The 27,622-nt window shown below is 33.0% G+C and overlaps 1 protein-coding gene across 1 annotated transcript in view; it reads right to left on the reverse strand.

Moving 5' to 3' along the window:
• LOC143230394 (uncharacterized) overlaps nt 1-27,457 on the reverse strand; it is a 41,923-nt gene extending 14,466 nt beyond the window's left edge. The window contains exons 1-14 of the mRNA XM_076463895.1: nt 27,383-27,457; nt 23,343-23,401; nt 23,059-23,136; nt 21,778-21,872; nt 18,195-18,254; nt 13,449-13,533; nt 12,111-12,178; nt 8,500-8,575; nt 7,760-7,865; nt 7,006-7,087; nt 4,890-5,034; nt 2,026-2,067; nt 1,619-1,762; nt 325-390 (exon numbers count right to left, since the gene is read on the reverse strand). Coding sequence (XP_076320010.1) covers nt 325-390; nt 1,619-1,762; nt 2,026-2,067; nt 4,890-5,034; nt 7,006-7,087; nt 7,760-7,865; nt 8,500-8,575; nt 12,111-12,178; nt 13,449-13,533; nt 18,195-18,254; nt 21,778-21,872; nt 23,059-23,136; nt 23,343-23,401; nt 27,383-27,449 — 1,173 coding nt within the window. The 5' untranslated portion in view covers nt 27,450-27,457. The remainder of the gene's footprint in view (nt 1-324; nt 391-1,618; nt 1,763-2,025; nt 2,068-4,889; nt 5,035-7,005; nt 7,088-7,759; nt 7,866-8,499; nt 8,576-12,110; nt 12,179-13,448; nt 13,534-18,194; nt 18,255-21,777; nt 21,873-23,058; nt 23,137-23,342; nt 23,402-27,382) is intronic.
• Between the last annotated feature and the right edge of the window lie 165 nt (nt 27,458-27,622).

Here is a 27,622-nt window from a genome sequence, read left to right on the forward strand (position 1 = left end):
GTTGTTATAAATTGTATTTTTTGTTGGTATTTTAAAATATGTTTATGTTAAGAAAGAACATTATGTGTAGCAATTTTGTTGGCAAATATCATAAATGTAATAGAACTCGACACTTAATTAACTTCTAAAGTAAAATTAAAATGTCTGGCTATTTGTAATCGCAATATTTTAGGGTACGCAACATCATAAATAGAAGACTTGTCTGATATTAAATATAATACGTAAAAATTAGCATATACAACAAAAGGACATAACTGATTAAAATATTTCAATGGATGTAAATAAAAGTGTTAGGATACCGAAGCATTACAAAAAAGCACATACTTTAACATCCTCTGTCCAGAATCTTCTGATCTGTTGAACGTTCAATCTCGAGTTAACCTCTTTTATCTGTATATATAAAAAAAATTACCTTCACATTTGACAACAGTTTTTGGTTTTTAGAAATGACGTTGTTTATGTGCTCTTTTTTAAAAAAAAAATTATATGAAGTAAATACTCTAATTTAACGTTTATTTTTTATGAAATTCTATTCTACTCAAAGGAAAATTAGAATCAATAAAACATTAATTATAGTAGAGATCTAAAATAAATGTCCTCCGGTGGGACAGCAGTAAGTCTATGGACTTACAATGCAAAAGATCCGGGGTTCGATTATCCGTGGTGCTCAGAGCTTATAATCCAACAAAACTTTGCTGTAATAAATATAATTGCATTTCAGTTACTTTCCAAAGTGAAATACTGTGCTACAGACTTTTCATCTTTACCCCCAAATCCTCCAATGGGTCATTAATACATTTATGGTCTTATAATGATAAAATTCGATGTTCGATTCCTCATGGTGTACAGAAAGTGATATCCTATTGTACGATTTGGCGGTAGAACATACATAAAATAAAATAGCGTTTAAACGACATCATAATCACTTACGGTAATATAGGTAATTCAGCTGGTTTTCTCAAACAGTTTTGAACATTTAAGCTGAAATGTGATGTACTGTTTATATATATCCACGTATGTCACTGGTACATACATGAAACTATTAAATATTTTTTTGATATTGTCTCAGGTCATATACATAACGTACACAGAGTCAATATCTTTTGTATTTAATTACACCAAGTTTCTTGATATTAATTATTTACTCAACAAAGGATAAGTAAAAAAGAACAACTTCAAATACGGTTTAGTTTGAATTACAGCTGTTCGAGCAGGAAATCATGAAGAAAGTTTGCTTGTTTGTTTACAATTAAGCACAAAGCTACACGATGGACTATATGTGTTCTGCTCACCACGGGTATCGAAACCCGGTTTTTAGAGGTGTGAGTCCGCAGGCATGCCACTCTACCGCTGGGGGGAGGGGGGCTATAAAGAAAAAAGTAGGTGGTTATGGTGACCTGATTTTACGTATAAAACGCCTTGTCGGCAGTGGATATGGCAAATATATTGTGATTGGAATATTATTTATCCATACCTTTTCTAATTTTTAGAAATCCCTAAGATGCTAGATAAAGACTATGGTGTTTAAAACTTTGAGAGGACTAATAACAATATTTTATAAAAAAAACTTTAATTGTAAACTACCATGTTGCAACTATGCAAATTAAAAAAAACTCACCTTTAGAACACAAATTGCAGCGAAAATGATACAAACAATATTCACTGCGGTAAGGCACAAACTCATAAAACCCAGGAAAACGCACTCGTAATCCAGTCTGTCATAATAATGGAACGTGTAAATGAAATTGGAAGATTGTGTTCCCTAGAATTATAATAACATCACCAAATATGAGGTGGTTGTGATATGCTGATATATTTACTACAGTAATGGTGAACAGTTTTTTCGATAAAGTTGCTTATTTCGTTACATTTTTGAATCTACGTTCGCTCAAAGAATAAACAGCAATAAATTTTATTTTTTTTAAAATCAAAATCTTATAAATTACATTTTCTCCTGTTTAACGTTTGTTGTAGTAATTTGTCTTTAATAGCTGTGTTAATTCAGAAAAAACAAAGTATACTTGCCCCGTTTATACTGGCGAGGGTTGCGTAACCCCATAACAAACCCTGAGAAAATAAAATTATAAATTATATATATATATATATATATATATCAAAAACCATTTGATGTTCTTTCTTTCTTAAAATAGTATTAAGCGACCAAGATGGGCAACAACTTCTACGATAAACAAAAAACAACCTCTTACTTGAAATTTAAGAGCAACTTGTTTCAATGATTTATTTTGCCTCTTTGGCAAGTTAGTGTGTGTGTGTGTCTTATACTTAACATGGTCCGTTTAGCCCTAAAGAAGCCAAAATGGTGAATTGTTGATTCAAATAATGTAACATTGTATTTAAAGTCATAAGTTGCTATTTTATTTTTATCAAATGATTAAAACTCACCACTATACAGGGCAACCTCTAAAGTCTCTAAATACTAATTTCGCTTACTAATAAACAAATTTATTATGAAAGGTAAAATTATACTAATATTGGTGTTATTCACACGAGATTTTAAGCTGAACAAGGCTAGCTCTTGGAAGTACTTCATCACTGGTCGTGTTCACTCTGATAACTATGATTATTAACCAGTATTTTACGAACATGCACTTTCCTTTATAGGAAGCTTCTACGAAAAACAAAGAAATAAATCTTATACCACACGTATAGGCCTTATCACAGTTAGGGGTCTGCTGACGTCACAGCGCGATGTTGTGAGTGCTATTTATAACGAGCGTACGTGGCCCCAGAATGTGCGAGCAAACAAATCGGATGTTTAGCTGATAGAATAGCACACGCAGGGTCGTTTTTGAGCCAAATTTTGTTATGAAGATATAGATGAACATTAAAATACTCAGCTAAAAAAATGGTTGCAATGTTGTCGGTTCCCAGTCACGGGAAATAAATCGCGCGATTCTGTTAGAAAGATAAGGCGGCTTTATCAACGTTTTTTGTTTTTTTTATTCACACAAGTTACTTTCAATTTTCCACTATCCGATGTAACGTTAAAAACATATACCCAATGGAAAGAAACTAATCTGTTTTCATTGTGATTATATATCCATGTATATATGAAATCGACTCAGAACAAGTAATAATTGATCTGTAGACCTGTTACACAGGTATAATTAACTGAATCATATGGAATTGTGATTGTAGCATTTGTAGCAGTTTCACAATAGAATTTCCGTCCTTTTGGCACAAACTCACTGTTAATTTCAGAACTTATTTCATATATTAGTACATTCTATATACAAAACCCATTTATTTTGAAAGAATGAACGTAATTCCTGTGATATCATTTTATATAGTAAATAACTGAACAATAAAAATACATTAGTTCATATACGCTAATCTTTTTAATTCCTACCCAGTATAGTGGGTTCGACACAATGAGGAATAAGATTTTCCTTATTGATAAAAGATCAGATGACAGAGAAACACGGGCAGTAAATTGATCCATAGTTTTCGTTGACAATATTTAATTAGGATCTATGAAACCTAATTGTGTTTTTGTATCTCCCAGTGTTGTTACTGAGAGTGTTTGCCCGGGTCTTTCGGTTTGTACTCGCACATGCGCACTGTTGCATTATATTATGATCTAAAAATAACACAACTCCACAACCCTGATAAGGCCTATTGACAAGTCTTTCACAATAACAATAAATTGGCAAACAACAATTTACAAGCATAATGAAATGATTTATTTTTGGGAGGAGCATTCTTTGTGTTTCAAAAAAAAAAAGTCAGCGTAGTATGTTCCTTCCACCACCACCACTCTCCCCCAAAAAACACAATACTTCATATGTCGTAGGTCCATCCATGGCGGCAATGGATACGCGAGTAGTTAAAAATTCGCTTTGAACAAAATATATTGTCACTAAACACATCACCTGTGATTCATGGCATCACAGCTTACATTTGTGGTGACAGTTCACTGTATTAGCATATACAGATCCTTCAAACTGAATGCTGTTAATCTTGTGTAATTTATAATTATGGAATTTTCTGTGACATTCCTTACTATTATTTCAAGCAGTTAAGATGATCTGGAAGATAATATATCTAGAAGCTGCTGTTTTAACCTGATATCAGTTTATATTTTGTCACCTACGAGTGCAAACACGCATTTATTTTAAAGTACAATTAACATTAGTTCTTTAAATATTGGGATTTATACAAGCTTTTTAGCATCTTATTTAGTTTAATATTTTACACCCAGCTTAATAATTATATGTAGCTTTCAATTCGTAACAATCAATCACTGCATCGCAATACACTCCTGAAGTTGTTTCATTACACGAATTGGTCCAAGGAATATAACGCGATGATTTATTTTTAATTCCCTGAAATCAAGCTCATCACTGGGAAATTGCCAATCTTAGTTATATTTTCTATGTCACAATAAAAATATTCAAAAATAAATTATATTCATTTTTTTGCCAATATAGGACTAAACAATGTTTAAATTTGTAGTTAATGCTCATATTTACATATTTAGTGACGACCCCGGTTTAACTATATGACTGCACAGTTTGAGTTAACTGTGAAAATTTGCAGATAAAACTTCATTTTTTTTTCTTTTACTCCTGTTCTATATCAGAGTGGAAAGGGTAAAGAAACATATTTTGTTAACCTGAAGATGAGTTAAGAAGGTTGAAATGTTGTTCTGTACTTTATTTTAACTAAAGTGTTAATACCCATACCAGCTGTCTTAAGAATACGTTTTTACTTCAAGTGGATTTCTCGTCATCACGAAACATATTCTGTTTTCTCAATAGCGTTGACAATTCTAACAAGTCGTGATATTTATTAGTATAAGTCATTAAAATATTTATCTTCACTTGAAGTAGCTTGCGTTGATAATTTGTCGTAATTCAATAACTTACAGCATTAACACTTGGCCCCAACAGTGCAGCAGCAATTGCCACACCTATTAGACCACGAGAATGGCCAGCCAACAGGGACAGAGCGACTCCAGCTCCAGTTGGTAAGGCAGTCAACAGACCAACCCAAAGACTTCTCCATTCACTCCTATGTGAAAACAAAAAAAAAGTATAAATGTTACAACTGTTGTAACACAGTACTTCAATACTGAAGTTAAAAAACTTAGATAGTGCTAAATCATGTAAAATAACACTGTTTTTATGCATTTGTAAAAGTTGTGTTAATGAATATAAAATAACTATATTTTGTGTTGACTCACGTTGTACTGATATGGCACATTATGCCTGATACTGGTTGGGATGTTGGGACAGAAACTAGACATATTTATAAAATAAGATTATATCATTTCAGTCCTGTAGCAACACAAAACGTATTTGAAGGTAGTCCAGAATAACCAGTAGATACACAAACTTATCTATTTGAAAGTAGGTAACAGGAAAGGTTTCAAAAAATAATGTCATTTCTTAGATGAAAATTCAAAACAGTCTACAAAATGTGTACCGCTGAAAAAAAAACATGTTTCTTGATGGAATAAAATTGTATCTTATAACTGGTTTGTACATTGAAGCCTATAATTAGTTTCTAAAAGTTTTTCCCAGCTTACGTCAATTAACTTATTAATTTTACCATCTCTGAATTGTTTGTTTTTTGCCAGTATATAATTAGAAGGATTGATTCACTGTCTTCAGTATTCTCTACCACGTTTGTTCTTCATGGAAAATCAAAATTCGTTCTTTTGGAAATATATACTTAGAAAAATAATAAAACTCAGTTAAATGTTCTCCGCCATTTTTATGGTAGTATGTAATCAATCTTTATTATTTAACAGTGTATAAACATAATTATAACATAAATCGTCAAAATGCCTCTCATTTTTTTATATTAAGTATTTGAAAACACTGATTAGCACAAGGTTTAACACTGATCTTTAATTAAGGTTTTGCAATAACTTAGTGTCAACACATTCCGTTGTCTTATAAGTAAACAGAAAGGAAAGCAGTTGTGTGAAAGACCTGTGAAGGTGAAGCATTTAGGCTTTTTAGGCCTGAAAATAATGTGAAAATCTCACATGGCTACAAACATTCTTCTATACATTTCTTTGGTTTTGAATTAGAAAATTTAAATGCTCTTTTTACATCATTCTATTTGGAAATGCCTGAATAATTAATTAAAAGGGGTTTATAGTATAACACTGCACAACAAAGTTTTTACTTCTTGAACACTGTTGGATGTTTCTTATAGATTTTTGGCTGCTGATCACGAAAATCACATCCAAATTTGCCCATCACGTACCGTTTCATCGAAATCTTCAGTTTCACCAGGACATTGCTACAACGGAAAAACGATATCAGGGCAACTGGAATCCGTCAATGCTTGCTGACTATTGTTGGACACTGCAAAGTGATGCACCGGACATTGAATACAAACGAAAATCAGGAGCAAAACACTTTTAATTATGTTTAACGTAATAGCGTATTAGAAACATAAACGCAATTAAATACGTTATTGTCGGTAAACAGTTAACTGTCTATTTCTCAGAGTTCCTACGTGATGAAGCAAAACCAAAACTATATTTGTGCATGCACACCAGGTACCTGTCACAATCAGCAAAAACTTTTCAGGAAGCAAAACTTTTCAAAAAATTATTGTGCAGTGTAATGGTCACTAGTCACACGTAATTACTCAGTGACGAGGTACTGGAAAAGTATTTAAATTTAACCATGCGGATATAGTGACATAACTGTCACACACTATACTGGTGGAAATAGATACAAAGTGAAAACAACGAAATAATTGAGACAAACAACCTATATGTAAATTCAACTTGCATGGAATAAGTATTTATCATTCACGTTACTTAAAAAAGTTTAAATGTTTTCAAGAAGATGTTTGACAATAAATTATTAGAGAGAAAATTGGGCATTTAAACTTACAAATTTACTATATTGCTTTCCCAAACTAAAGTGTCATGGACAATCATAAAAACATAATCTTTTTTATTGTGGTATTACAGAATTGATCGCCAGTTGTAAATAAAATATTCACTTAATAACCTACTTGGAAGTCATTGCTTCTGTCGGCCATCCTTCAGTCGCCCATTTGTCAGTAAGGTTTCCAGAGATAAAGCCAAATAGGAACCCTAGAACATTAAGTATGATTAAAACTTAAAACTATTGTAGTAAATACTTGTCAACAAAATAAAAATTAAGATTACTATAAAAGCATATGTCGCTCAAATTTAATGTGAGACCATTAGACATGCGCATTCGAAAAAAAAAAGTTAAGCAATGCTTAGCTAGAAATGTAATACTGGTATATAGGAGACCAGAAACAGACAACTTTGTACTGTATAGAGATATGCATTAGACTCGTCAGAAGCATTTTTAACAAAGTTACTAAATAAAAACACTTTATAAAAGATCACAAAACTTTTCTTATTAAGACAAGTAAATAAAAATAAAACACATTTATCGCTACGGGAAGAATGGTTTGGTTATTATTACGTACAGATTTACACAATGCCCTACATGTGCTTTACTCATCACTGGTATCGAACCCCGATATTTAGCATCATAAGCTTATAGGAAAGGAATAAATACTATCATGACTTTCTGCTAGAAACACATAAGGAACTTCAACAAACAAGGAATTCTCGAAATCAATCAAAAGAAAGAGACGCTTGGAAAATTTTATTCAGAAGCAAGTTAGTTGGAGGACGATTCTAAGTTAATTTTATTAACCCGAAAATCTAGAAAATCGAAAAATTTCACACACTTAAACTTACGTAGTATATGTAGTAAACACCCCTTACCCCACAACACACATGTACTTAGTGCGATGCATTCATTGATTATCCCCATATTTCTAAGATGAGTATCTTCTATCCACATCCCAAACGTAACAGCCAAAAGTGATTTCTACAGGATAACCAAAACTATTTAATAAATCGAACTAATCTAGGTGCAACATTTTTTATTTAGACAATAGTTTTATTTCTAATTTAACTAAAACATTGTTTTTTTTTTACCATAAAACTCTACAGTAACTGTGAAATTAGTGATTTTGGTGACTACGAGACGACACACGATTTCCATATGGTATGTACTAAATAAACACAATCATATTCAATCTTGTAATCAAACATTTTCTAAACTTTCAGTGTATGCGTGTATAACGAAGCGTAAATAATATCGTTTCAAAAATAAAAGATAAAATTAAACGTTAAAATGCGCGACATACTTTCAATAAATATATCGAACCTTCGTAAAGTAAACAGTGCGATATAATGTTTAATAAAATCGGACCTCTGTAAAATTACTTTTACATATCCTTAACAATCATCTGAGATCCGAAATACATGTATATTGTTTGATATTTTTAATAAACACTCTGTCCAGAAATGATAGTTTCTTATATTTTTTATGCAAATAAAATCAAACTGACTAGTCAGAAAATTAACCTTGGATTACTATTACAAGTTCCCGAAAACTTGTCCATTCGTCACTAAATAACCACCTAGTTCTACCTTTAACAATAGCAAATACCATTTACCATAAAAGGTGATATCAAAGAGCTCGCCAAAACAATTGTTGAACTTTCTTCTGCTAATCCGATGGAAGCCATGATACTACATTCACACAAAAAAATAACATTACATTAGTTGTAAATAGAAAAAAGTATAATAGTATTATACTAAGTGTAACTTACAACGAAGGTAAACAATGGAAGACATTATAGTAGATGTATATGAAGGAAATATAAATAACTTTTTTATTTAATATGTTTTGGTTGCTTATCTAAATAAACAAATTTTAAAAAGCTTGAAGTAGTTATATAATTATATTTGCTAGCTTTCTTACTTTTGCACTTTGAGAATTGTAATTCTCAACTTTACCGTAATTTTCCAGCTATAAATCGCACTTTCAATTAGGTATCATTCACAGAAAACAAATACGGGTATGAACTATATCCAATTATAAAGTGCTGTTGTCGAGTTACCGGTAGACTAACATGAAAACATTTCACATATATTGAACGTACTTTTTCATAACAACAACTATACAAAATGAAAGTAAAAGAAGAAATATTGTAATATTATATTACGTTCTTTTTTCTACAGAAAATTTGTCTATTTTGCATCCAGTTCTAAATGTACTTCTCACGGGAATCACCGCGATAAGGTTAGTCGAATGGTTAAAGCCCCTTATCACACACTCAGAAAGCTAGAAATGTTACAATGTTTTTTGTAGGATACTGTTTGCCTATTTTAGTGGATCATTTAAGGAAATGATCGAAGGTTATTACGTGATTCGTGATGACGAATTACGAATCGTATTACGAAGTTTCCGACAAACTTTTCATGCAATTTAATCGAAAAGTTATCAATAGCATAACCATTATAGTGCTTTTTCTATACGATAAATTAATGTGTAAGCTGCACTCATGTATAAATCGTATGTTATGGTTTTGTTACACAACATCTGTGTATAAACCGTGATTTATAACTGGAAAATCACGATCACAGAATGGTATATGATAGATAATAGAGCCAAATTTTCCAGTATTTGGATATTCAATTTTATCCCACAAAAGTGCAATATTTGAAAACGTAGTTAAAATGTCTTGAAAATTTTAAAATAGGGCTTGAAGAAAGACTTGGACTTAAAAAATGTGTTTTAGTTTTCCTAGTTGAAAATTAGGCTGGTCAGGGTTGTATACGATGACCAGTGAAACCTTTATTGCATTTGGTAATGCATGTCTTTATTATTATTAATAATAATCTATCTTATCTGCCTACGAATTCGATGTTACATATATCACGTTTATAACTATGTCATGATCATCATTTGCAACAATTATCAGATTGTCGCCTTACACAGTTACAAATTTATACAGGTGATAAAAGAAAACTGTGTCAACTTCGTTAAAATATGATTTCAATAATGGATCTTAAAAATAATTAGAATATATGGAATCTGTCTATTTAGTTATTGTTTTTTTCATATTACACCATTTCTAAACATTTGTGATTAAACATTTTAACAGAATAATTATTATTTACTTTTAATGCCATAAAAAAACTTCTAAATTTTATACGAGCAAACTTTATTTTATTGTCAAATATTGAAATCTATTTGTTTTTCATGTTTGAAATTTTTTCTTGTTTTAAAAGTCGAAACCCTCATAAAAGACCTAATTTTAAACAGATGGATCAGAGGGATGTCGCCTAGTCAAAAGTTGCCAGTCCTTGGGTTAATACTGACTGACCAAATGGTAGCTGCTGTTTGACAGTCATTCTTATAGCTTATTACAACTCCAAAGATGGAAAAAAACGTATTTTTATGACATGAAAAACGAATTCTCGAACACGCTAAATATTAAATTACACTCAGATGTGAAACAAACCACAAAAACTTCTATATAGGTACGAGGTCTTGAGTTCCTAAACTATTATTATTTGCTGGATCTTACACCTTTATGGATATTAATATACTGCGAAATGCACAATATTTTTGTTTAACGTGTATTAAACAAAGATGAAGATTTTCAAAAAATATTATGTAAACAAATTTGAACAAATCATCGATCTCAAAATAAAATTAATGCAACGTAGATAATTCTTTGTTGAGCATAATAGCACTTGAAAATCTTCATAAAATTCGAGATTACTTTAGAACAGTGATTCTTATTAGCATCTAAGGAAGTGTTTTCTTTGTTTGTTTTGTGGCACTGAAACGCATAGCGCTGATAATATTATTTTTTCGTCCAAGACTTTCATTTGTGCTCTTTTACCGATACAGAATTCAGTACTCATTAATTTCATTAGCTTAAATAAGCTCTTTGCAATAGTGTCTTCAGATTTTCCCTCCAAAGCCATGAATATTTAAATATTTCTCTTTAGTTTCTTTTACAAGAATGTTAAGATCACTGGACGCTATTGAATACCTATAATCTGACAATCAGGTAATTATGTTAACTGCAGTTGACTCAGTGCTAAACTACCTGCTAAAATCAGGCTCACGACTGACAAACCCATCTTTCACAGGCATATCTATAAGGCATGCGTCAGTTGTTTATCATGCTTTTGGAGCATTTATTTTTAGACTTAATAAACGCATTGTGTTAAGTCTGGTCATGTGGGTTTTAGTTTCCCACACTCTCAAAATATACACTGAGAACTCGATAACCAGACAGAGGAAGTGGAGTTGTATACTATATCACCTGCTAATGCATATCATACTATAACAGAACTCTTGCTTATATGATACTGAAAAAAAAATTTTATTACTCTATAGGCAACTCGCAACTTCACGAAATATTTATCCTGAGTGCATGTAGATTTGCAATAGGGGTCACGAGTTTCCCGTTTTGCCTCCGTTTTTCGTCACGGAGAATTTTATTTTTATCCGTTCTCAGGGTACAGCTATGACGTCAAGAATACATCATACTCGGATCTATTGCACTGGCGCCATCTATATAAAATAATAGTATTGCCTCTTGTATGTCCATGTAAATACTTTGCAGGGTGTGGATGGATCTTCAATCAAATTGGTATAGAATTCATTATGCCTATGGGAAAATACACATGAATTTTTAATTTTGCATTTTACGACTTTCATGAGTGTTTTTGCTGGTTTGTTGTTTTTACTACTAATTCCACCCTATTAATGGATTTTTACCAGATTTAGCAAGAAAGTTTAGTGGATCCATGAGGAGAGATACATGCAAATTTACAGTTTCACATTTTGTGTTTTCCTTTTTTTATAGGAGTTTTGGCTTTTTCTAAAATTATATATAAAGGAAACAACTTTTCGTGTCTTAAGATAACCTTTCATTAATCATGCACTTACATAAGTTTTGTCCAGGGTAGGGGTATCCCAGCTACTATACATAGCTTACGGAAATGCTTTTCCTCTGGAAGTACATATAGTCTCATCTCTTTTAGAATTATACAAAAATGACGTAAAATTGGCATCTATTCAATAGTTAAGTAATTTGTTATTGTTTAAGTGAATAAGACTCTTGAAGCTGTGAACTACAATTCCCGGTTACACTGTTAGTGTTTATATATATATAATAAATGGCATATTCCCTAAGTTTTAAAACAAAGGAAATTATGAATATTTATTTCTTTCTCACTGATATGAAATTTGTTTGCTTACCTAGATGGGCTAATGAACGTGATAAAGTTAAAAGACAAACCAGCATTTCCACGAATGCTTTCAACGATCTGAAAAACAGAAGATATCTGATCGAAGAAATAATTATTATGGAGATAATTTACATGTATTTGTGTGTAAATATATACATACGCACACAATATATATATAAACACAATGTTTAATTCTATAAAACATAACGATATTTAATTGCTATTTTCATTACACATCCATAACAAGGCTACTAAAGTTTGAAGTTTGTTGGTTATAAAGCAGGAATCTATACATTTGTTTTCTGTGCTATATCCACCAGAAGGATCAAACCCTGAAATTTAGTGTTATAGGCCTTGAAGCGTATTGCCGACCCGACGTCTTCCACATCCAGCAAAAAGAGAAAAAGATTTACAATACATAGCTTCAGAAGGTTGTTAGACATATATGGCATGTTAACTGCCAAAATTATACGTGTTTTCACATATTCTTTATACAAACTACCAATACTTTAGAAAAGTAGAAACATGAAACTAGAAGTATACAACCTCATTTTCATTACTATCCGACTGCACATTCGTTATTACAGAAAATCAGTATCTTCAGGCTTGGTTTAGTTTTGTTATCTTTTGAATTTCGTGCAAAGCTACAGAAGGGCTATTTGTGCTAGCCAGCCCTAATTTTTGCAGTGTAAGGCTAGAGGGAAGGCAGCTAGTTATCACCACCCACCGCCAACCCTTGAGCTATTTTTTTACCAACGACGATCACATTATAAAGCTCCCACGACTGAAAGGGCGAGCATATTTGGTGTGATGGAGATTCGAATCCGTGTCCCTCAGATTACAAGTCGAATGCCTTAGCCACCTTGCTATGCCGGGCTGTCTCTTCAGGTTGCAAGACATGGTTTCATATGTATTCAGGTAAGATTTATTTGTGTTCCATAAGGGGCTTGGCGTGGCCAAGCGCGTAAGGCGTGCGACTCGCAATCCGAGGGTCGCGGGTTTGCGCCCGAGTCGCGCCAAACATGCTTGCCCTCCCAGCCGTGGGGGCGTTATAATGTGGCGGTCAATCCCACTATTCGTTGGTAAAAGAGTAGCCCAAGAGTTGGCGGTGGGTGGTGATGACTAGCTGCCTTCCCTCTAGTCTTACATTGCTAAATTAGGGACGGCTAGCACAGATAGCCCTCGAGTAGCTTCGTGCGAAATTCCAAAACAAACAAACAATGTGTTCCATAAGAAAAGTAGCAGTGCATAGAAACATTTAAATTATTGCATTAACAGCTTTTCTATCTTAATTTAATGGAATAAATTTTTACAAACTCAATAATTTTTTTGTCTTTTGAAAACCAACCTGAGCAACAGTCAATCTTGCTGTCACTGTTTCAAGAAACTGGTGTTGCATAGCTTTGAAAGTCGACAAAATGTGGAGACTGTCCCTGCAGAAAAACAAAAATTATGCCTATAATTTACTGTTATTTGTCCAGTCCAATCTCAATAACTGTATGACTTGTTCTTGTTTCATTTACATTATTTTTGAAAAACAAGTGTATAAGTTGCAGTGTTTAATGATTCAGAAGGTTTGAAAATATAGTTTGTATAGCTCGTACAATATTACAATGGTTTTTCTCGTAAAAATAATTACTGTTGAGTGAAAAGATGTCCTAACTATCTTGCGGTTAAAAATCCCTTTTGAGTACTTATGTAGTATGTTATGTACTTCAAAACATTTTACTCTTAAACAGTATTTTCATATAGGTTAAACTCATATGATAAAGAGGGATGTCACCTCTAACATTTGGATGTTATGTACTTAAAACTTTTTACTCTTAACCGATATTCTCATACAAGTTCCAATCATATGATCTAGAGGGATGTCACGTCTAACATTTGGTATGTTATGTACTTAAAACATTTTACTCTTAACCGATATTCTCATACAAGTTCCAATCATGTGATCTAGAGGGATGTCACGTCTAACATTTGGATGTTATGTACTTAAAACTTTTTACTCTTAACCGATATTCTCATACAAGTTCCAATCATGTGATCTAGAGGGATGTCACGTCTAACATTTGGATGTTATGTACTTAAAACTTTTTACTCTTAACCGATATTCTCATACAAGTTCCAATCATATGATCTAGAGCAGGGGTGTGCAACATTTTTCGTCGGTGGGCCATATAACCAACTTCATCAATCAAGCGGGGCCACTTAAAAAACAAGCTTATTCGTGTACATGCACAATAAATTAAAAAAAATTCTCAAAATGCAAGCAATAATATTTTATATTTTTGCATGAGTGATCATTTTAGTGCGACACTTGAAATTTAGAGTCCTTGCAGAGCTTGTCAATATCAGCTTTGACAGAAGTGGTTGCCAGTCTTAACTGACTGGTCAAATGTTCATCAGTCAGCTGACTTCTACATTTGGTTTTGATGAGCTTCATTTTGGAGAAAAATTGCTCACAGCAGTAGGTGCTACCAAAAAGGGAGGCAATTCTTTGTGCATGACAGGACAAATTGGGAAACTTTTCACGTACACAGAGTATTTAAAAGTCTAGCAAACTGTTTTCAGAGAATTTCCTTTTAGTGTCCATGTCAGCCTGCAGTTCAATGAGTTCCATTTGGCAATCATCAGGACTGTCTTCCACTGCCAAATCAAAAGGTTGAGCGAACAATTTCAATCTAATTTCAGTTTGTCTGAAATCTGGAAATCTGTTTGCAAACTCATCACGCAGCTTTTGTACACTGGTTCCATATTTGGTGCAATCCAGATTAGGAAATTCCAGTTTCCTGGTTGCAAGACATGTAAAATGAGTCAATATGGCTCTTCTCAACTGAACCTGGAAAAGTTCCAATTTCTTCTCAAAAGCACAAATATGCTCAAACAACTTATTCACAAGTTGACTTTTCCCTTGTAGTTTTAAGTTTAAATCAGACAGATGCTGTGTAATGTCTGTGAGGAATGCTAAGTCATTCAGCCAGTTCTCATTGCTCAAGAAGTCCACATTCTGACGTTTGCTCTCCATGAAGAACTTAATCTCCTCTCGCAGATTCCAGAATCTCTTCAAAGTAGCAGCTCTACTAAGCCAACGTACAGCAGAGAAGTACAAAACATCTGAATACTCACTGTCCAGCTCATCTAAAAAGTTTTAAATTGTCGATGATTTAATCCTCGTGTTCGAATATAATTTACGCATTGGACGACATTTTTATGACTTCTGCAAAATCCAGAACTTTGGTGCACAAGCTCTCTTGGTGAATAATGCAATGGCTTACAACTACGTCTTGTGCTCCAATTGCAGTTAGAAATTTCTTGGTGAATCCATTTGTCCTACCTGTCATGGAAGGAGCACCATCTGTTGTAACACCACATAATTTATAAGGATTCAGTTCAAACTTTTCTACAACCTTAAGCACTTGTTCACAAATATCCTGTCCTGTGGTTGTGGAGGAAAGGCTTGCCATATCTAAAACTCTTCGAAAACATCAAAGCCTGCAGTAACAGCTCTGATGAAAATGACAAGTTGGGATGTGTCATTGATATCAGTGCTTTCATCCAAAGCCAGACTGAAAGCTTCACACGAATTCAATCTCTCTTTCAAAGTTTCTTTGATGTCCTCTGAAAGATCTTTTGTCCTGCGTGAGACAGTAAAGCGGGAAAGGCTAGTTTGCTCCACCAAATATTTTTCTCTGGACATGCATATTCTGTGAATATTGTTAAACAATTTTAATAAATTCTCCATCACTGAAAGGCTTTCCCTTTTCTGCCATACATTCACAAAGCTTAAAACTCAGTTTTGTCACCAGTTCTGAATTTTTCTTGAAAGTGGTAAAACACCTTGTTGCTTTTCAATGGATGTTTTAAATGTTCAATTTTGTCCTTTCGTGCCTGACCAACAATTTCATCAAACTGGGAGGAGTGCTTAGTTGCGTAATGTCGCTTAATATTGTACTCTTTCATGACTGCAATTGTAGTTTGACAGACGAGGCAGACAACACCTTGATTATGTGGGACAACAAGATATTTTGTGCACCATTCACTGTTGAATAACCTTCCCTCATCATCAATTTTTCGTTTCTTAACTGCTGACATTTTACTAGCCCTGAAATCAAAACAAAAATTATTCTCACGAAAATAGCAAAGTAGAAAAAAACATAGAATTTCTTTACACATGGAACCTCTTATGGACAGAAACACATGTTTCTAAATTGGCATCCCGATCATAGCCTTCCGGTACTTAAATTAATTGAGAATAGCAAAATACAGTGTGACCTCGCCTATTCGCGGTTCGCCATTCGCGGCCCCGCATATTCGCGGGTTATGCGCGAACTGCGTTTTTGTAGGTCACAGAGACTGAATGGCCCGGCATGGCCTAGCGCGTAAGGCGTGCGACTCGTAATCCGAGGGTCGCGGGTTCGCGCCCGCGTCGCGCTAAACATGCTCGCCCTCCCAGCCGTGGGGGTGTATAATGTGACGGTCAATCCCACTAGTCGTTGGTAAAAGAGTAGCCCAAGAGTTGGCGGTGGGTGGTGATGACTAGCTGCCTTCCCTCTAGTCTTACACTGCTAAATTAGGGACGGCTAGCACAGATAGCCCTCGAGTAGCTTTGTGCGAAATTCCCAAACAAACAAACAAACAGAGACTGAAAGGGCTTTTCGAGGAGATTTCTGTTGTATTTACTCAATCAAGCCGTTTTTTATCAATTGTCGTCTTCACCAAACAAGATTGGACTGCTATTGGCTGACTGCCTCAGCTTCCCCAACAACGCAAACGGCAAAGCACAGCCCGTAACGCACGGTACAATTTAGTGAAATACATAACAGTATGCAATATTGCTACATTATTACTGCATCAATGAGTATAAGTATCATTAGTGTTTGGGAAGCATTTCATATAGTATATAATCGCATACATATAAAACTGCGTCCAATATTCGCGGTTTTTCGCTATTCGCGGGAGGGTAAAGAACGTAACCCCCGCGAATAACGAGGTCACACTGTACATAGAATCAGATGCATCTGAAAGCAAAAATTTTAATAAATTCAGTAAAGTCACAACAATATGCTAAATAATAATCAATTTACCTTCAATCTCTTGTAGTAACTGTAAAAGGTAATAAAATTTTCACCAATAATGAATGACGGACAGCAGAGGTTAGGGAAAATTGTCGCCAGCGGGCGAAGGCGAGGTTCAGGACATGACGTTGAGTCGTAGACAATAGTGCTAGTGCACGTCACCTATTCATGCCCTAAGGAGGCCGACCAATCGAATTCGGCCTGCTCCTCTCTAGCAAAGATAATTTTAGAAGTTTGTCGAGTCGAAGCCTGGGAATCCCGTAGGATCGATGCTTTTAAAATATTCCATTTGCGTTGGATTACAGATCAGGCCACATGGTTAGATTACAACAACTAGGGCCACACTAAATGGCTTGGCGGGCCGGGTTGTGGCCCGCGGGCCGCCTGTTGCACACCCCTGATCTAGAGGGATGTCACGTCTAACATTTGGTATGTTATGTACTTCAAACATTTTACTCTTGAACACATATTCAAATAAATTCTAAAACAATTACAACGAATATCATTTTGATGAAATGTTAAATCTAAATGTCATTAACTTAATTTATAGAGCAAAACGTTTGTGTAGACCTAAAAATTTTGGTAGCAGTTCAGCATAAGAAAACAAAACAACCTACTCAAGAGTCGACTGCTGGTAAGAAGTTTAAAAGTTTAAGTGGAACTCGATCACAGACAACTTAAAAAAATCGTAAGTCGATGATCTTTGAAGAAGATATTTTAAACAGTCTGTAAATAGAGTTGATCCTGGAGTTGATATTTCAAACTGTTTGAAGGTGAGGCTTAATGTAAAGATTTGCATCTCCGACAAAAACTTGTTGACATGTTTATGAACAAACGCATAAAGACAATTACATTTATGTTTAATCGTTGAAAAAAACAATCCAGGTGTTTTTCTTTTCAAGTTTAATATCAATTTTTATCACCTTTTCTTCAGCTGTTACCAAGTCAACACACACTTTGAACTAAACTTAGATATATAATAAATATAAAGTAAAATAAATTTATCTGTGGCATCTCACCATTCTTTGTTGTCCGGACTATCTGATTGGTTACGATAGAACACAGAACACGACATAACCCTGAGGAGGAAATAAATTTATTATTAATAATGTACTTCTAACCTAATTTAATAATTAATCACAACATAGAAATCTTTGAATGTTAACCATAATTTTAACACTATGTATTTATAGGTAGAAACATTTGTTTTGTACGTTTTCTGATTTCAACAGAAATATATTAAACAAGTTTTTTCTTGGACCACATTTTAGATAAGACTAAATTCAAGAAAAATATACTTATTATCATAAAAGATTTGAAGATTCACCATCATCAAGATGTTCCTGCAATAATTCTAATACATCACTAACAAAAGAAATATTCAAAGAGCGATTTGATCAACATAAGTTTTTTTAGTGAATTTCTATTTTGTCCATTTTCAAGTGATAGACAAGAGAGAAGGCAGTTTGTCAACTGTACCCATCCTAACTCATGGGCTATACTTTATCAACTCAAAAATGGGTTGACCACTCACATCGTTGAAAGTGCTAGCATGTTTGGTGATGAGATTAAAACCTGAAACCTTCACCTTGCGAGTCAAATATCGTACAATCGTTACATACGAATATTCATGTTATTTCATACAAACACATGCTGGATAAGTATACAGACGCAGCGCTTTAGATTTCTGTGCGACCTGGCTGTTGAAATGACCCTGAGTAGTCACTTAGGTGAAACATCTTTTAAAGCAAAAACACATTGAGAAACCTGCTGTGTCAGTTGTAACGAATTTACACTTATGCATTTATTTTAATACCTACGTTTGTTTCTGTTTGATGGACGTGACATATAATGATGAATGTGTTTTACGCAAGTCCCGCCTGTTGTTTAAATTTTTAGAAAGTTTACGAAAGTAAGAATTAACAATATTTGTTTCACGAAAACGCTAGCGTGTTTTCCAACATTACTGAACGCTTAAGAAACTCGCATGATTGGTATATAAAAGCAAACCATTACAAGACGCCGAGAGACAGAACAGAATATTATTTGTTCGTTACAGTCATTATACTATAAGCCTCTGGAGAAAATTATGATTGACACTTATTAATCTGAAAACTACAGAATTTGACCAGGAATAGTTATAGATTTCGAGCACTACAAACCTTTCAATTTCAGTGAATTAACTACGGACGTTACAATTTTTACAATCACATTAAATATCTTCGTCTGCAAAAGTCAGCTTGTATACAGTGAAAGGTCGCACAAGGATAAAGAGATAACTTGCATTCTCGTCAAGTGAAGTGCGTATATATATATATATCTGTGTATCAACATAAAAGTGATTTGTGAATTGTTGATCTAGACTGCTGATAGAATATTAAGTTCCCGAGCAGATAAAATACTGAATATTGTTTGTGAGTTTGTGAAATGTTTGTATATAAATCATTATTTGTAATAACCGTTATTATAAACTGTATGGTTGTTTAAATATTAAAATATATTTGTGTTAAGAAAAAAATTGTGTGTATCAATCTTGTTGACAAATATCATAAATTTGATACGTATTGACATTTAATTAACTTCTAAATAAAAATTAAGATTCTCAGCTATTTGAAATCGCAATACGTGACATAATAAATCAGAAGACTCGTCCGAGATAAATCATAATGCGTAATACAGTGGCGAGAAATTGAGTCCCGAATTTTAGCTTCTTAAGCCCGTGAACTTACCGCTATTTCACAGGGTGACAAAGACGTACAACTAAATGGATAATGGAAAGTTAGCATAGAAGTGATATGTTTTTGATAGGGCAGCCTCTTGATGGAGACGTTTGCAGCAAGTACTGTAAAGACGTAGCGAGGTCCCAAAATCGTTTTAATATAAGGTACTTAAATCCTGCAAGGAACCATATATCCTTTATTGGATAAAAACTAGGCATTTTTCCAGAGTGTTTAAACAAGAATCATATAACATTGAGAGCATCGTAGTGACAACAAAACATACATACATTATAAGTCACGATGTAGATAGTTATGTTGTTGTAAGCGATGAAGCTTAGTAAAAGTGATAACAAGATATTGATATAAAACATATCCGCCACTGAATGGCTGTTTTATCAAATATTACTGTAAACTACAACGTTTGATAGTGTTGAGATCACTTCTCTTCATGCCAGCTTTGTTTACCTACATTTTTCCTGGACATTGGTAATTTCAGTTTTCTTTTAAGTGGTAGAAAAGTACATTATAATAAAACGAGCTTTATGTTCAATGTGAACTGAAACTTTTTTATTTCAAACATGAAATGAAGCACGTCGTTTGCAAATTACTTTAACAGTATTATAGTTATTTATCATGCAGCCGTTGTTATTATTAAAACTTTTTATTGCTGGAAGAATCTCAGCTAAGTCTAAATTCCATTGCTGTGTTGGGTTTTAGCCTCGGAGTCATGTTTTGATTAAATAATACTATATGTTACTTTTATAACACAATTGGCAAAAAAGTAATAAGTATTTTTATGATAAAACAAGCATTTTGAGGACAATCGTTCTTTGCCACTGAGTTTGTTTGTTTGTTTTTTAATTTCGCACAAAGCTACTCGAGGGCTAGCTGTGCTAGCCGTCCCTAATTTAGCAGTGTAAGACTAGAGGGAAGGCAGCTAGTCATCACCACATACCGCCAACTCTTGGGCTACTCTTCTAGCAACGAATAGTGGGATTGACCGTACACTATAACGCCCCCAACGCTAAAAGGGCGAGCATGTTTGGCGCGACGGGGATGCGAACCCGCCTTAACACGTTTGGTCATGCCGGGCCGTTGTCACTGAGTATGTTTTTACTAAGTATATAGTGGATGATACAGTGTTTTACAGAGTCGACAGTGGGGAGTGATATATTCATCAGAATACTTATTAAATAATTTAAAATATTTAATATAAAGTTTAATTCTGTTAGTACTATATAGATCTGCTGGAGACAGTATTAAGTAACACATTCAAGTTGATTTGACGGAAATCAAATTAATCTATTCCTTTCGTTTTGAGTTTACTTACTGATAAAGTGTATTTTATCACAACTTACAGCTTTTACAGTAATTAGGGGTAGTTTTTAGAACAGGTACGACGTTTCGATAACTGGTGTGATCATTACCAAGTGCCAAAAACTAGTCTTACTTACTGTAAAGGCTAAAAATAGAAATAAAATAGGATTAATCTTTGTGGTGGTGTCTACCTTAATAATTTTTAAACTGTTATTACTATACTACTAGAAAAAATAGAGAATATTTTTATCTGATGCCGGTATAAACAAACATGGCATCGCTATAAAATTCAGTTTTCTTCTCGTAAAATTTTGTTGTAGGAAACATGTTTCAATACATTAACTTTCTACGTGTTTGTTTACAGGGAAAAATAGTGTTATTATAAAACTTCTCTTTTCCTATTCTTTAGATTACGGATTCATATTAGATACAAAATTTGATTCGAATGATTGAATAATAAAGTTTTTAGACGAATCATTAAGAGAGAGAGCTAATTTTTTATATTAACGTTTTAAAATGGCAGTCGTATTTACAGCATTAAACAAAGAATGAAAGCGCTGCATACCCAATAGAGGATCCATCTTTCTGGAATATTTCGTAGGACCTTAATTTTTCTAAAAGCTCGTCGGTATAACGTCCAGATTGACATGGAAAATACACCTTATAAAACACATTATTTACGATAGTATTTGTTTATTTGAAAACATATCTTTTCTTCAGGAAGATAGCTCTCAGTATTAAATGTAGATTATTGCTGTTTGTTGTTAGTGAAAAGCTACACTATGGGATATCTGTGATCTATTTACCACAGGGAATCCGACACTAAATTTTAGCGTTGTAATTCCGTATTCTTACATCTGATCCAGTGAAAGACATATACTCAGATATAGAAATACAATATAATTCATGTTTAAATTATTCTAACATTTTTAAAAAAAAAATTAGCAAGTTTCTGATTACATGATTGAACGTTAGGAGAGATTAAGCCTTCTAACAATATAATATTCAACAAATGTTTATTTGAAACTTCTACTCACAAAATCGAGCAGATTATCAATTCATTTGCAGATATTGTTTGCTGTAATCTACACTCCCCAGTGGCACAGCGGTATATCTGCGGACTTACACCGCTAGAAACCAGATGATGGGCAGAGCAGAGATAGCCCATTGTGTAGCTTTGTGCATAACTTAAAACAAACTATAATAATCCACTATTTTAAAACGTGTATTACAGAGAAAAAAAACAGGAAAATACGAAAAAGAAAAGGTGAGAAGTAAAATTTTCAAAATTTAACCGCATTCCAGTAAAACCGATATCAATAATTTAAATTAAAATAAGTCGTTTAATTTGTATTTGCTTGTCATTAAACATATCTATTTGTAATATTAATTTGTTCACAATTAAACATACCATCCATCATTAAAATCTCTATTGTACACAATCTGTCTTGTTTATAGAACTCAAGGTTTAATCAAAAGATTTAATTGTCTTATTTCACATAAACTTCCCTTTGAAATTAGCCCTAAAAATGAATAGATAAACAAGTGTTTTGCATTTTAAAGTTAACAATTATACTACATCAGATTAAACTTGACAAGTAAAGCAGTCAACAATCAAATACAGTAATGAGTTAGCTCAACAATATAGCGCTGAAAATTACACATCAAATAAAAATATATCAAGTATGATAACAAATTCCCGGCAAATAAATAGAAAATTCGACTTTTTCATACTAATAGCCAATACAAATATACTAACAAATTACGTCAATGGTAATACTAAAATACGAATACCCTGTGGAAATGTCTATATCTATTCGTAAAGTAAAACTTAATTTATAATTACCTGATAAACTTTGTCGCTCTCTGAGGAAGTCCAATCAACATCTTTAATATTAAATTCTTTCAATGTTTGTTCCAATGCCTAGAGAACAGTTATCTGGGTGTGAGATTTTTTCAGATAACAAAATTTATCACTTATGATGTTTTGAAGGCCTTTTCTAAGCTGGCAAGACGTTAGTATTAGATCTATCATAGCTAGTTTATATTAGAAGAATATTTTGTATTAGAAAGTATTGAATCGGGTGTGATACAAAAGAAGAAATAAAATAATTAAAAAGAATTTCTTACCCCAACCAAAGAATATTTGCATTTGGTATTAAGATGACCAGAACTGTCTCCAGTTAAAGCTGCAGAGGAAGAAATGAGATTTAATTGGGATCAACTCAATCCTAGATAACGAAAACGAAACAACAACAAAAGCAGAATAGGTACTTTCGAACAACTGAAAACAAAATCACTAGTTCTATTGGAAGAAATTCTGGTAAAAGTTAAACAGACGTATATAACAAGAACTTGTTTTTTTATACGTTTTGAGTCAGGCTTAGGTATTAAAAATTCACAGTGTAAAGAACGTTTAGATTTCACGTAAAAATACAGATAGTTAAAAATACAACTTATGAAAAATACGTGATGCATGGCGTGAGTGAGATATTTAAATAAAACTGCTGTGTTGTATGACAAAGTCAGAAAACAATTAAATAAAACCAAAAAAGACCAGACAAAGAATGGACAAAAATCTTTAAAAACTCTAAAGTTACAAAACAAATAAGTAACATAGTAACACGAAAAGGATTAAGGATTAATCAAAATGGATATTTTTTACACAGGAAAATAGTAAGTAATGGCGACAGTTGTTTAAAACAAAGTTAAAAAAGGTGTGTGATAAAAGGGATATTAACAGGAACCGTAATTACTTAATTAAAAGATATGTTTTTCTTTGTTAAGCACAAAGCTACACGATGGGTTATATGTACTATGCCCATAGCGGGTATCAAACTATGGTTTTTAGAGTTATAAGCTCTCAGACTTATCTGTAATTCACTGAGGATGGTGGCGGCTTGAAAGAAAAACGTTCTATTATTACATATGATGACAGATGATTTAATTTGAATATGAGTTTATTTTCTAGGCTTTCTCTATCAGGTTTCTGTTGGGAGGAGGAACATGTTGTAAAACAAGTACTCTCATGTCGTCAATTCCGTTGAGGTCTGGAGAACTAAAATTTGGAGACTGGGTAATTGAGAGTGCCGTTGCTTATAAATCGAAGATATTTAAGCAATCTGTCATCTAGTCTGCTATAGTTTCTCCAGTATAGAATTGGCTGCATGCAATAAATAATGACCTCTGGTGTACAGATGAATTAGTATTTTATGTAGAATGTAAATTTAATAAGGAGAGAAAGTCGATAAGTTGATGATATAATCACATGTGAGGTAAACAATTCGTCCACACAGTCAAGTTCGTTGATTTGTGTGAAATTATTATATTGAATTTGTAATTTAGAATGTATTAAACAGTTTTGTAAATTTATTTTGCGTTTCAACGAAATTAAGGATGTGATAGTAAATAAAGCATTAGATGTTCTGTTTCTTACCTGAAGTTGCATTAGACAATTATGCCAATCTGTCTGTTTAATGGATTATGCACAAGAGCTAATGAAACTTTTTCGGTATAGAGTTTGTAACTAAAATTAGACAGTCAGGTTATTTACAAACTGAGTATGTTAAGTTTAGCCTTATCAATAATATTACCAGAATAGTTTTGTTGTTTAAAATAACGAGTCATGTCGTTTGTTTTAAACGAAGAAATTATCCTTTGGGAATACCGTGTTTGATTTCAGGGTGTGAAAAATGTCATTTAAAATTCAGCATTCTGGTTGGAAATTTGAGAAGTGAATTTAAGTAATGGACGATAAGTTGCAACTGACCGAATGAAAAGTGTCCAAAGAAAAGACCCAGAATATCTTCGATGTACCTGGTAAGAAATTGCAGGGGGTTTGTGAGTGAAGCTCTACTCCAGTGGTACAGCGGTATATCCGTTAACTTACAATGCTAGAATCTGAGTTTTGATACCCGTGGTGGACAGAGCACAGATAACCCATTGTGCTGCTTTGTGATCCATTTTAAAACAAACAAACAAATTTTGAGTGAAATTACTGTGAAGTTGTTCTTCTATACAGCCGACAAAAAGGTTTGCACAGAATGGACACAATTTGGTTCACATGGCATCTTCTTGTAACTGTTGATATGTTTGTCCATAAAGCCAAAATATCTGAAAGACATTACCCATTACCGCTTCGGTTAGCAGAAGCACGATGTATGTTTGGGGAACAGAGGTCGCTTCTTTAGTTGCGAAATTATTTAACTGTGATTAGTTGCTACTTGTATTGTATAACGGTGTCTAGAGACTGGATAACCATATTTAAAATGTAATCGATGGACGTTGCAGTGTCAAATTAATTTAATTAGGACATGGTTGCTGTCTATAGCGTATGCAGGGGGTTGTATACTAAATGTTGAAAAGTACTCTGGATGTATGTGGATAACAGTTCAACGTGGTAGTTATAAACAGTGATTTTGGAGTGTTATGGACAGCCAGACATGTGCAATTTGAATAACATGTAGAAAATGGCAATTCATGGGTGTTGGAGTATAAGATTTTTGGCAGAGGGAGATGGTGGTTAGATTTTATTACTTCTTCTATACTGTCTTTGACAAGTTTCTAAAAAGGGAGAATGGGATTGTCATAGAGAGTTTTTTTAGAAGATTCAGTCACTTAGTTGTTTTTTGCCTCTTAAATGAGCAGGTCTTTATGCCAAACAACAACATCATCACCTTTGTTGGCTGGTTTAATAACAGTGTACTTATGGTCTTAAAGGTGGATTGAGGACGTTTTTCACCTTTGGAGAGACTGGATTTTGTAGAGGTATTCTTGAATTTAAAAGTATTGATTTCAAAACGACAGTGATTGATGAGTGTTAAGAATCAGAAGTCCTCCTCCTGGAGGCGACCAGTTTGAATTATGAGCTTTGAAACACTTGAAAAGGTCAAATGCAATCAGTGTCGTTCTAGTAGGTATGTTATGTAATGTTGCATTATTTTCATAGGAGCCTTGTCTGAAGAAGTAAGTCTTTAAACGAAACCTCTTGTAGAATTTTTAAAAGTAAGTCATTGTAGAACATTGAAAATTAATTCCTTTTGATAAAACAGTTCCGTCTATATAAGGTGAATGTCGTCCGATATTATTATAAACTTTATGCATATTAAAGTTCGGAGATGAACTGACCACAGGAACACCTAATTTTATTTTAACTACTTAGAAATTAGTTGAACTTCTTACACCATCGAAGTATTCTTTGTTGAGAATATCTGATACCATATAGAATTAATAAACATCTCTCTTTCAAGTAATTAGTGGTTCTATTACGTAGTATCCGTTTTACCACATTTTTTCTAAACTTGTTTTTGACAAATGTAACTACTACTTAAAAATATTTAACGTGCAGATCTTTTTCAAAACATGTTTTGTCATAGACATGCGTTTTAACTTTTTCCAATATTTCCTTCACTATTCCCTATGTTTACTGACTCACATAACCAAACAATTTATTTGTTTATTATACAATTTGCTAACATTATGTTATTGTCACGAATAATTCCTGCAACTTACTTTCAGGTTTGTTTTTCACACAGAATAATTTGATTTTTATTGGTCAATATTTAACTTTTGAACTTAATTTTGTTATAAGCAGTTTAAAGTTAGTGATGCCTTTATAATTAATGCTTCTTACACCCATGTTTTATTGTGAGATAACACAAAGGGTGGAGCAAAAGTTACCATAGAGACATCGGATTTAAAATATAGTTTATTTTGAAACTATTACTCCGAAACAAACAATTATTAAACTAGTTTCAACCTCATTCTCAATATTTTAATTACCATTAATGTTAAAGTATTAACTATACCAACAGCATAATACTAACTATATTTTAACCGTTACCTCATTTTGTACAGAGCTTCCTCGTGAAAGTATCTAAAAAAGTAAATTTATGTGAAATTGAATAGTATTTTTTAATTTTTAATTTTGTATATTAAAAAGGGATATTATTCGCATTTTTTTGTAATGTGTTGATTATTTATTTATATTTTGTGTTTTAAAATTTAATATTCCTGAAACAATTATTACACTAACCTTAAAGGACGCCTGGAGATATATACAAGCATTGTGCATATGTATTTATTAATATTGCATTATAAAAAATACATAATGAGTACTTAAAAAGAAAACTAGACAATAAATTCACGAAAGGTAAAAACAGATAACTTACTATAATCCGCGTTCCTGTGAGGAACGTTGTCCTTTGGTACACATACGACAATCCAGTAACTAGTCATGACGATAACTAAATAATATGTTGATAACCTTTTCAAACTGTTGTGCGTCAGTCTAGGAGATATCTTCGAAATTTATTTGTTTATTAAGTTATTGGCCACAAGAGGGCACAAGAGAAACAAATGTTTTGTTATTTTTAATCTCTGTTTATAACTACAAGAGGCCACCAGTGATC

Source organism: Tachypleus tridentatus, chromosome 10 (assembly GCF_004210375.1).
Source record: "Tachypleus tridentatus isolate NWPU-2018 chromosome 10, ASM421037v1, whole genome shotgun sequence".
NCBI classification, from domain to species: Eukaryota; Metazoa; Arthropoda; class Merostomata; order Xiphosura; family Limulidae; genus Tachypleus; species Tachypleus tridentatus.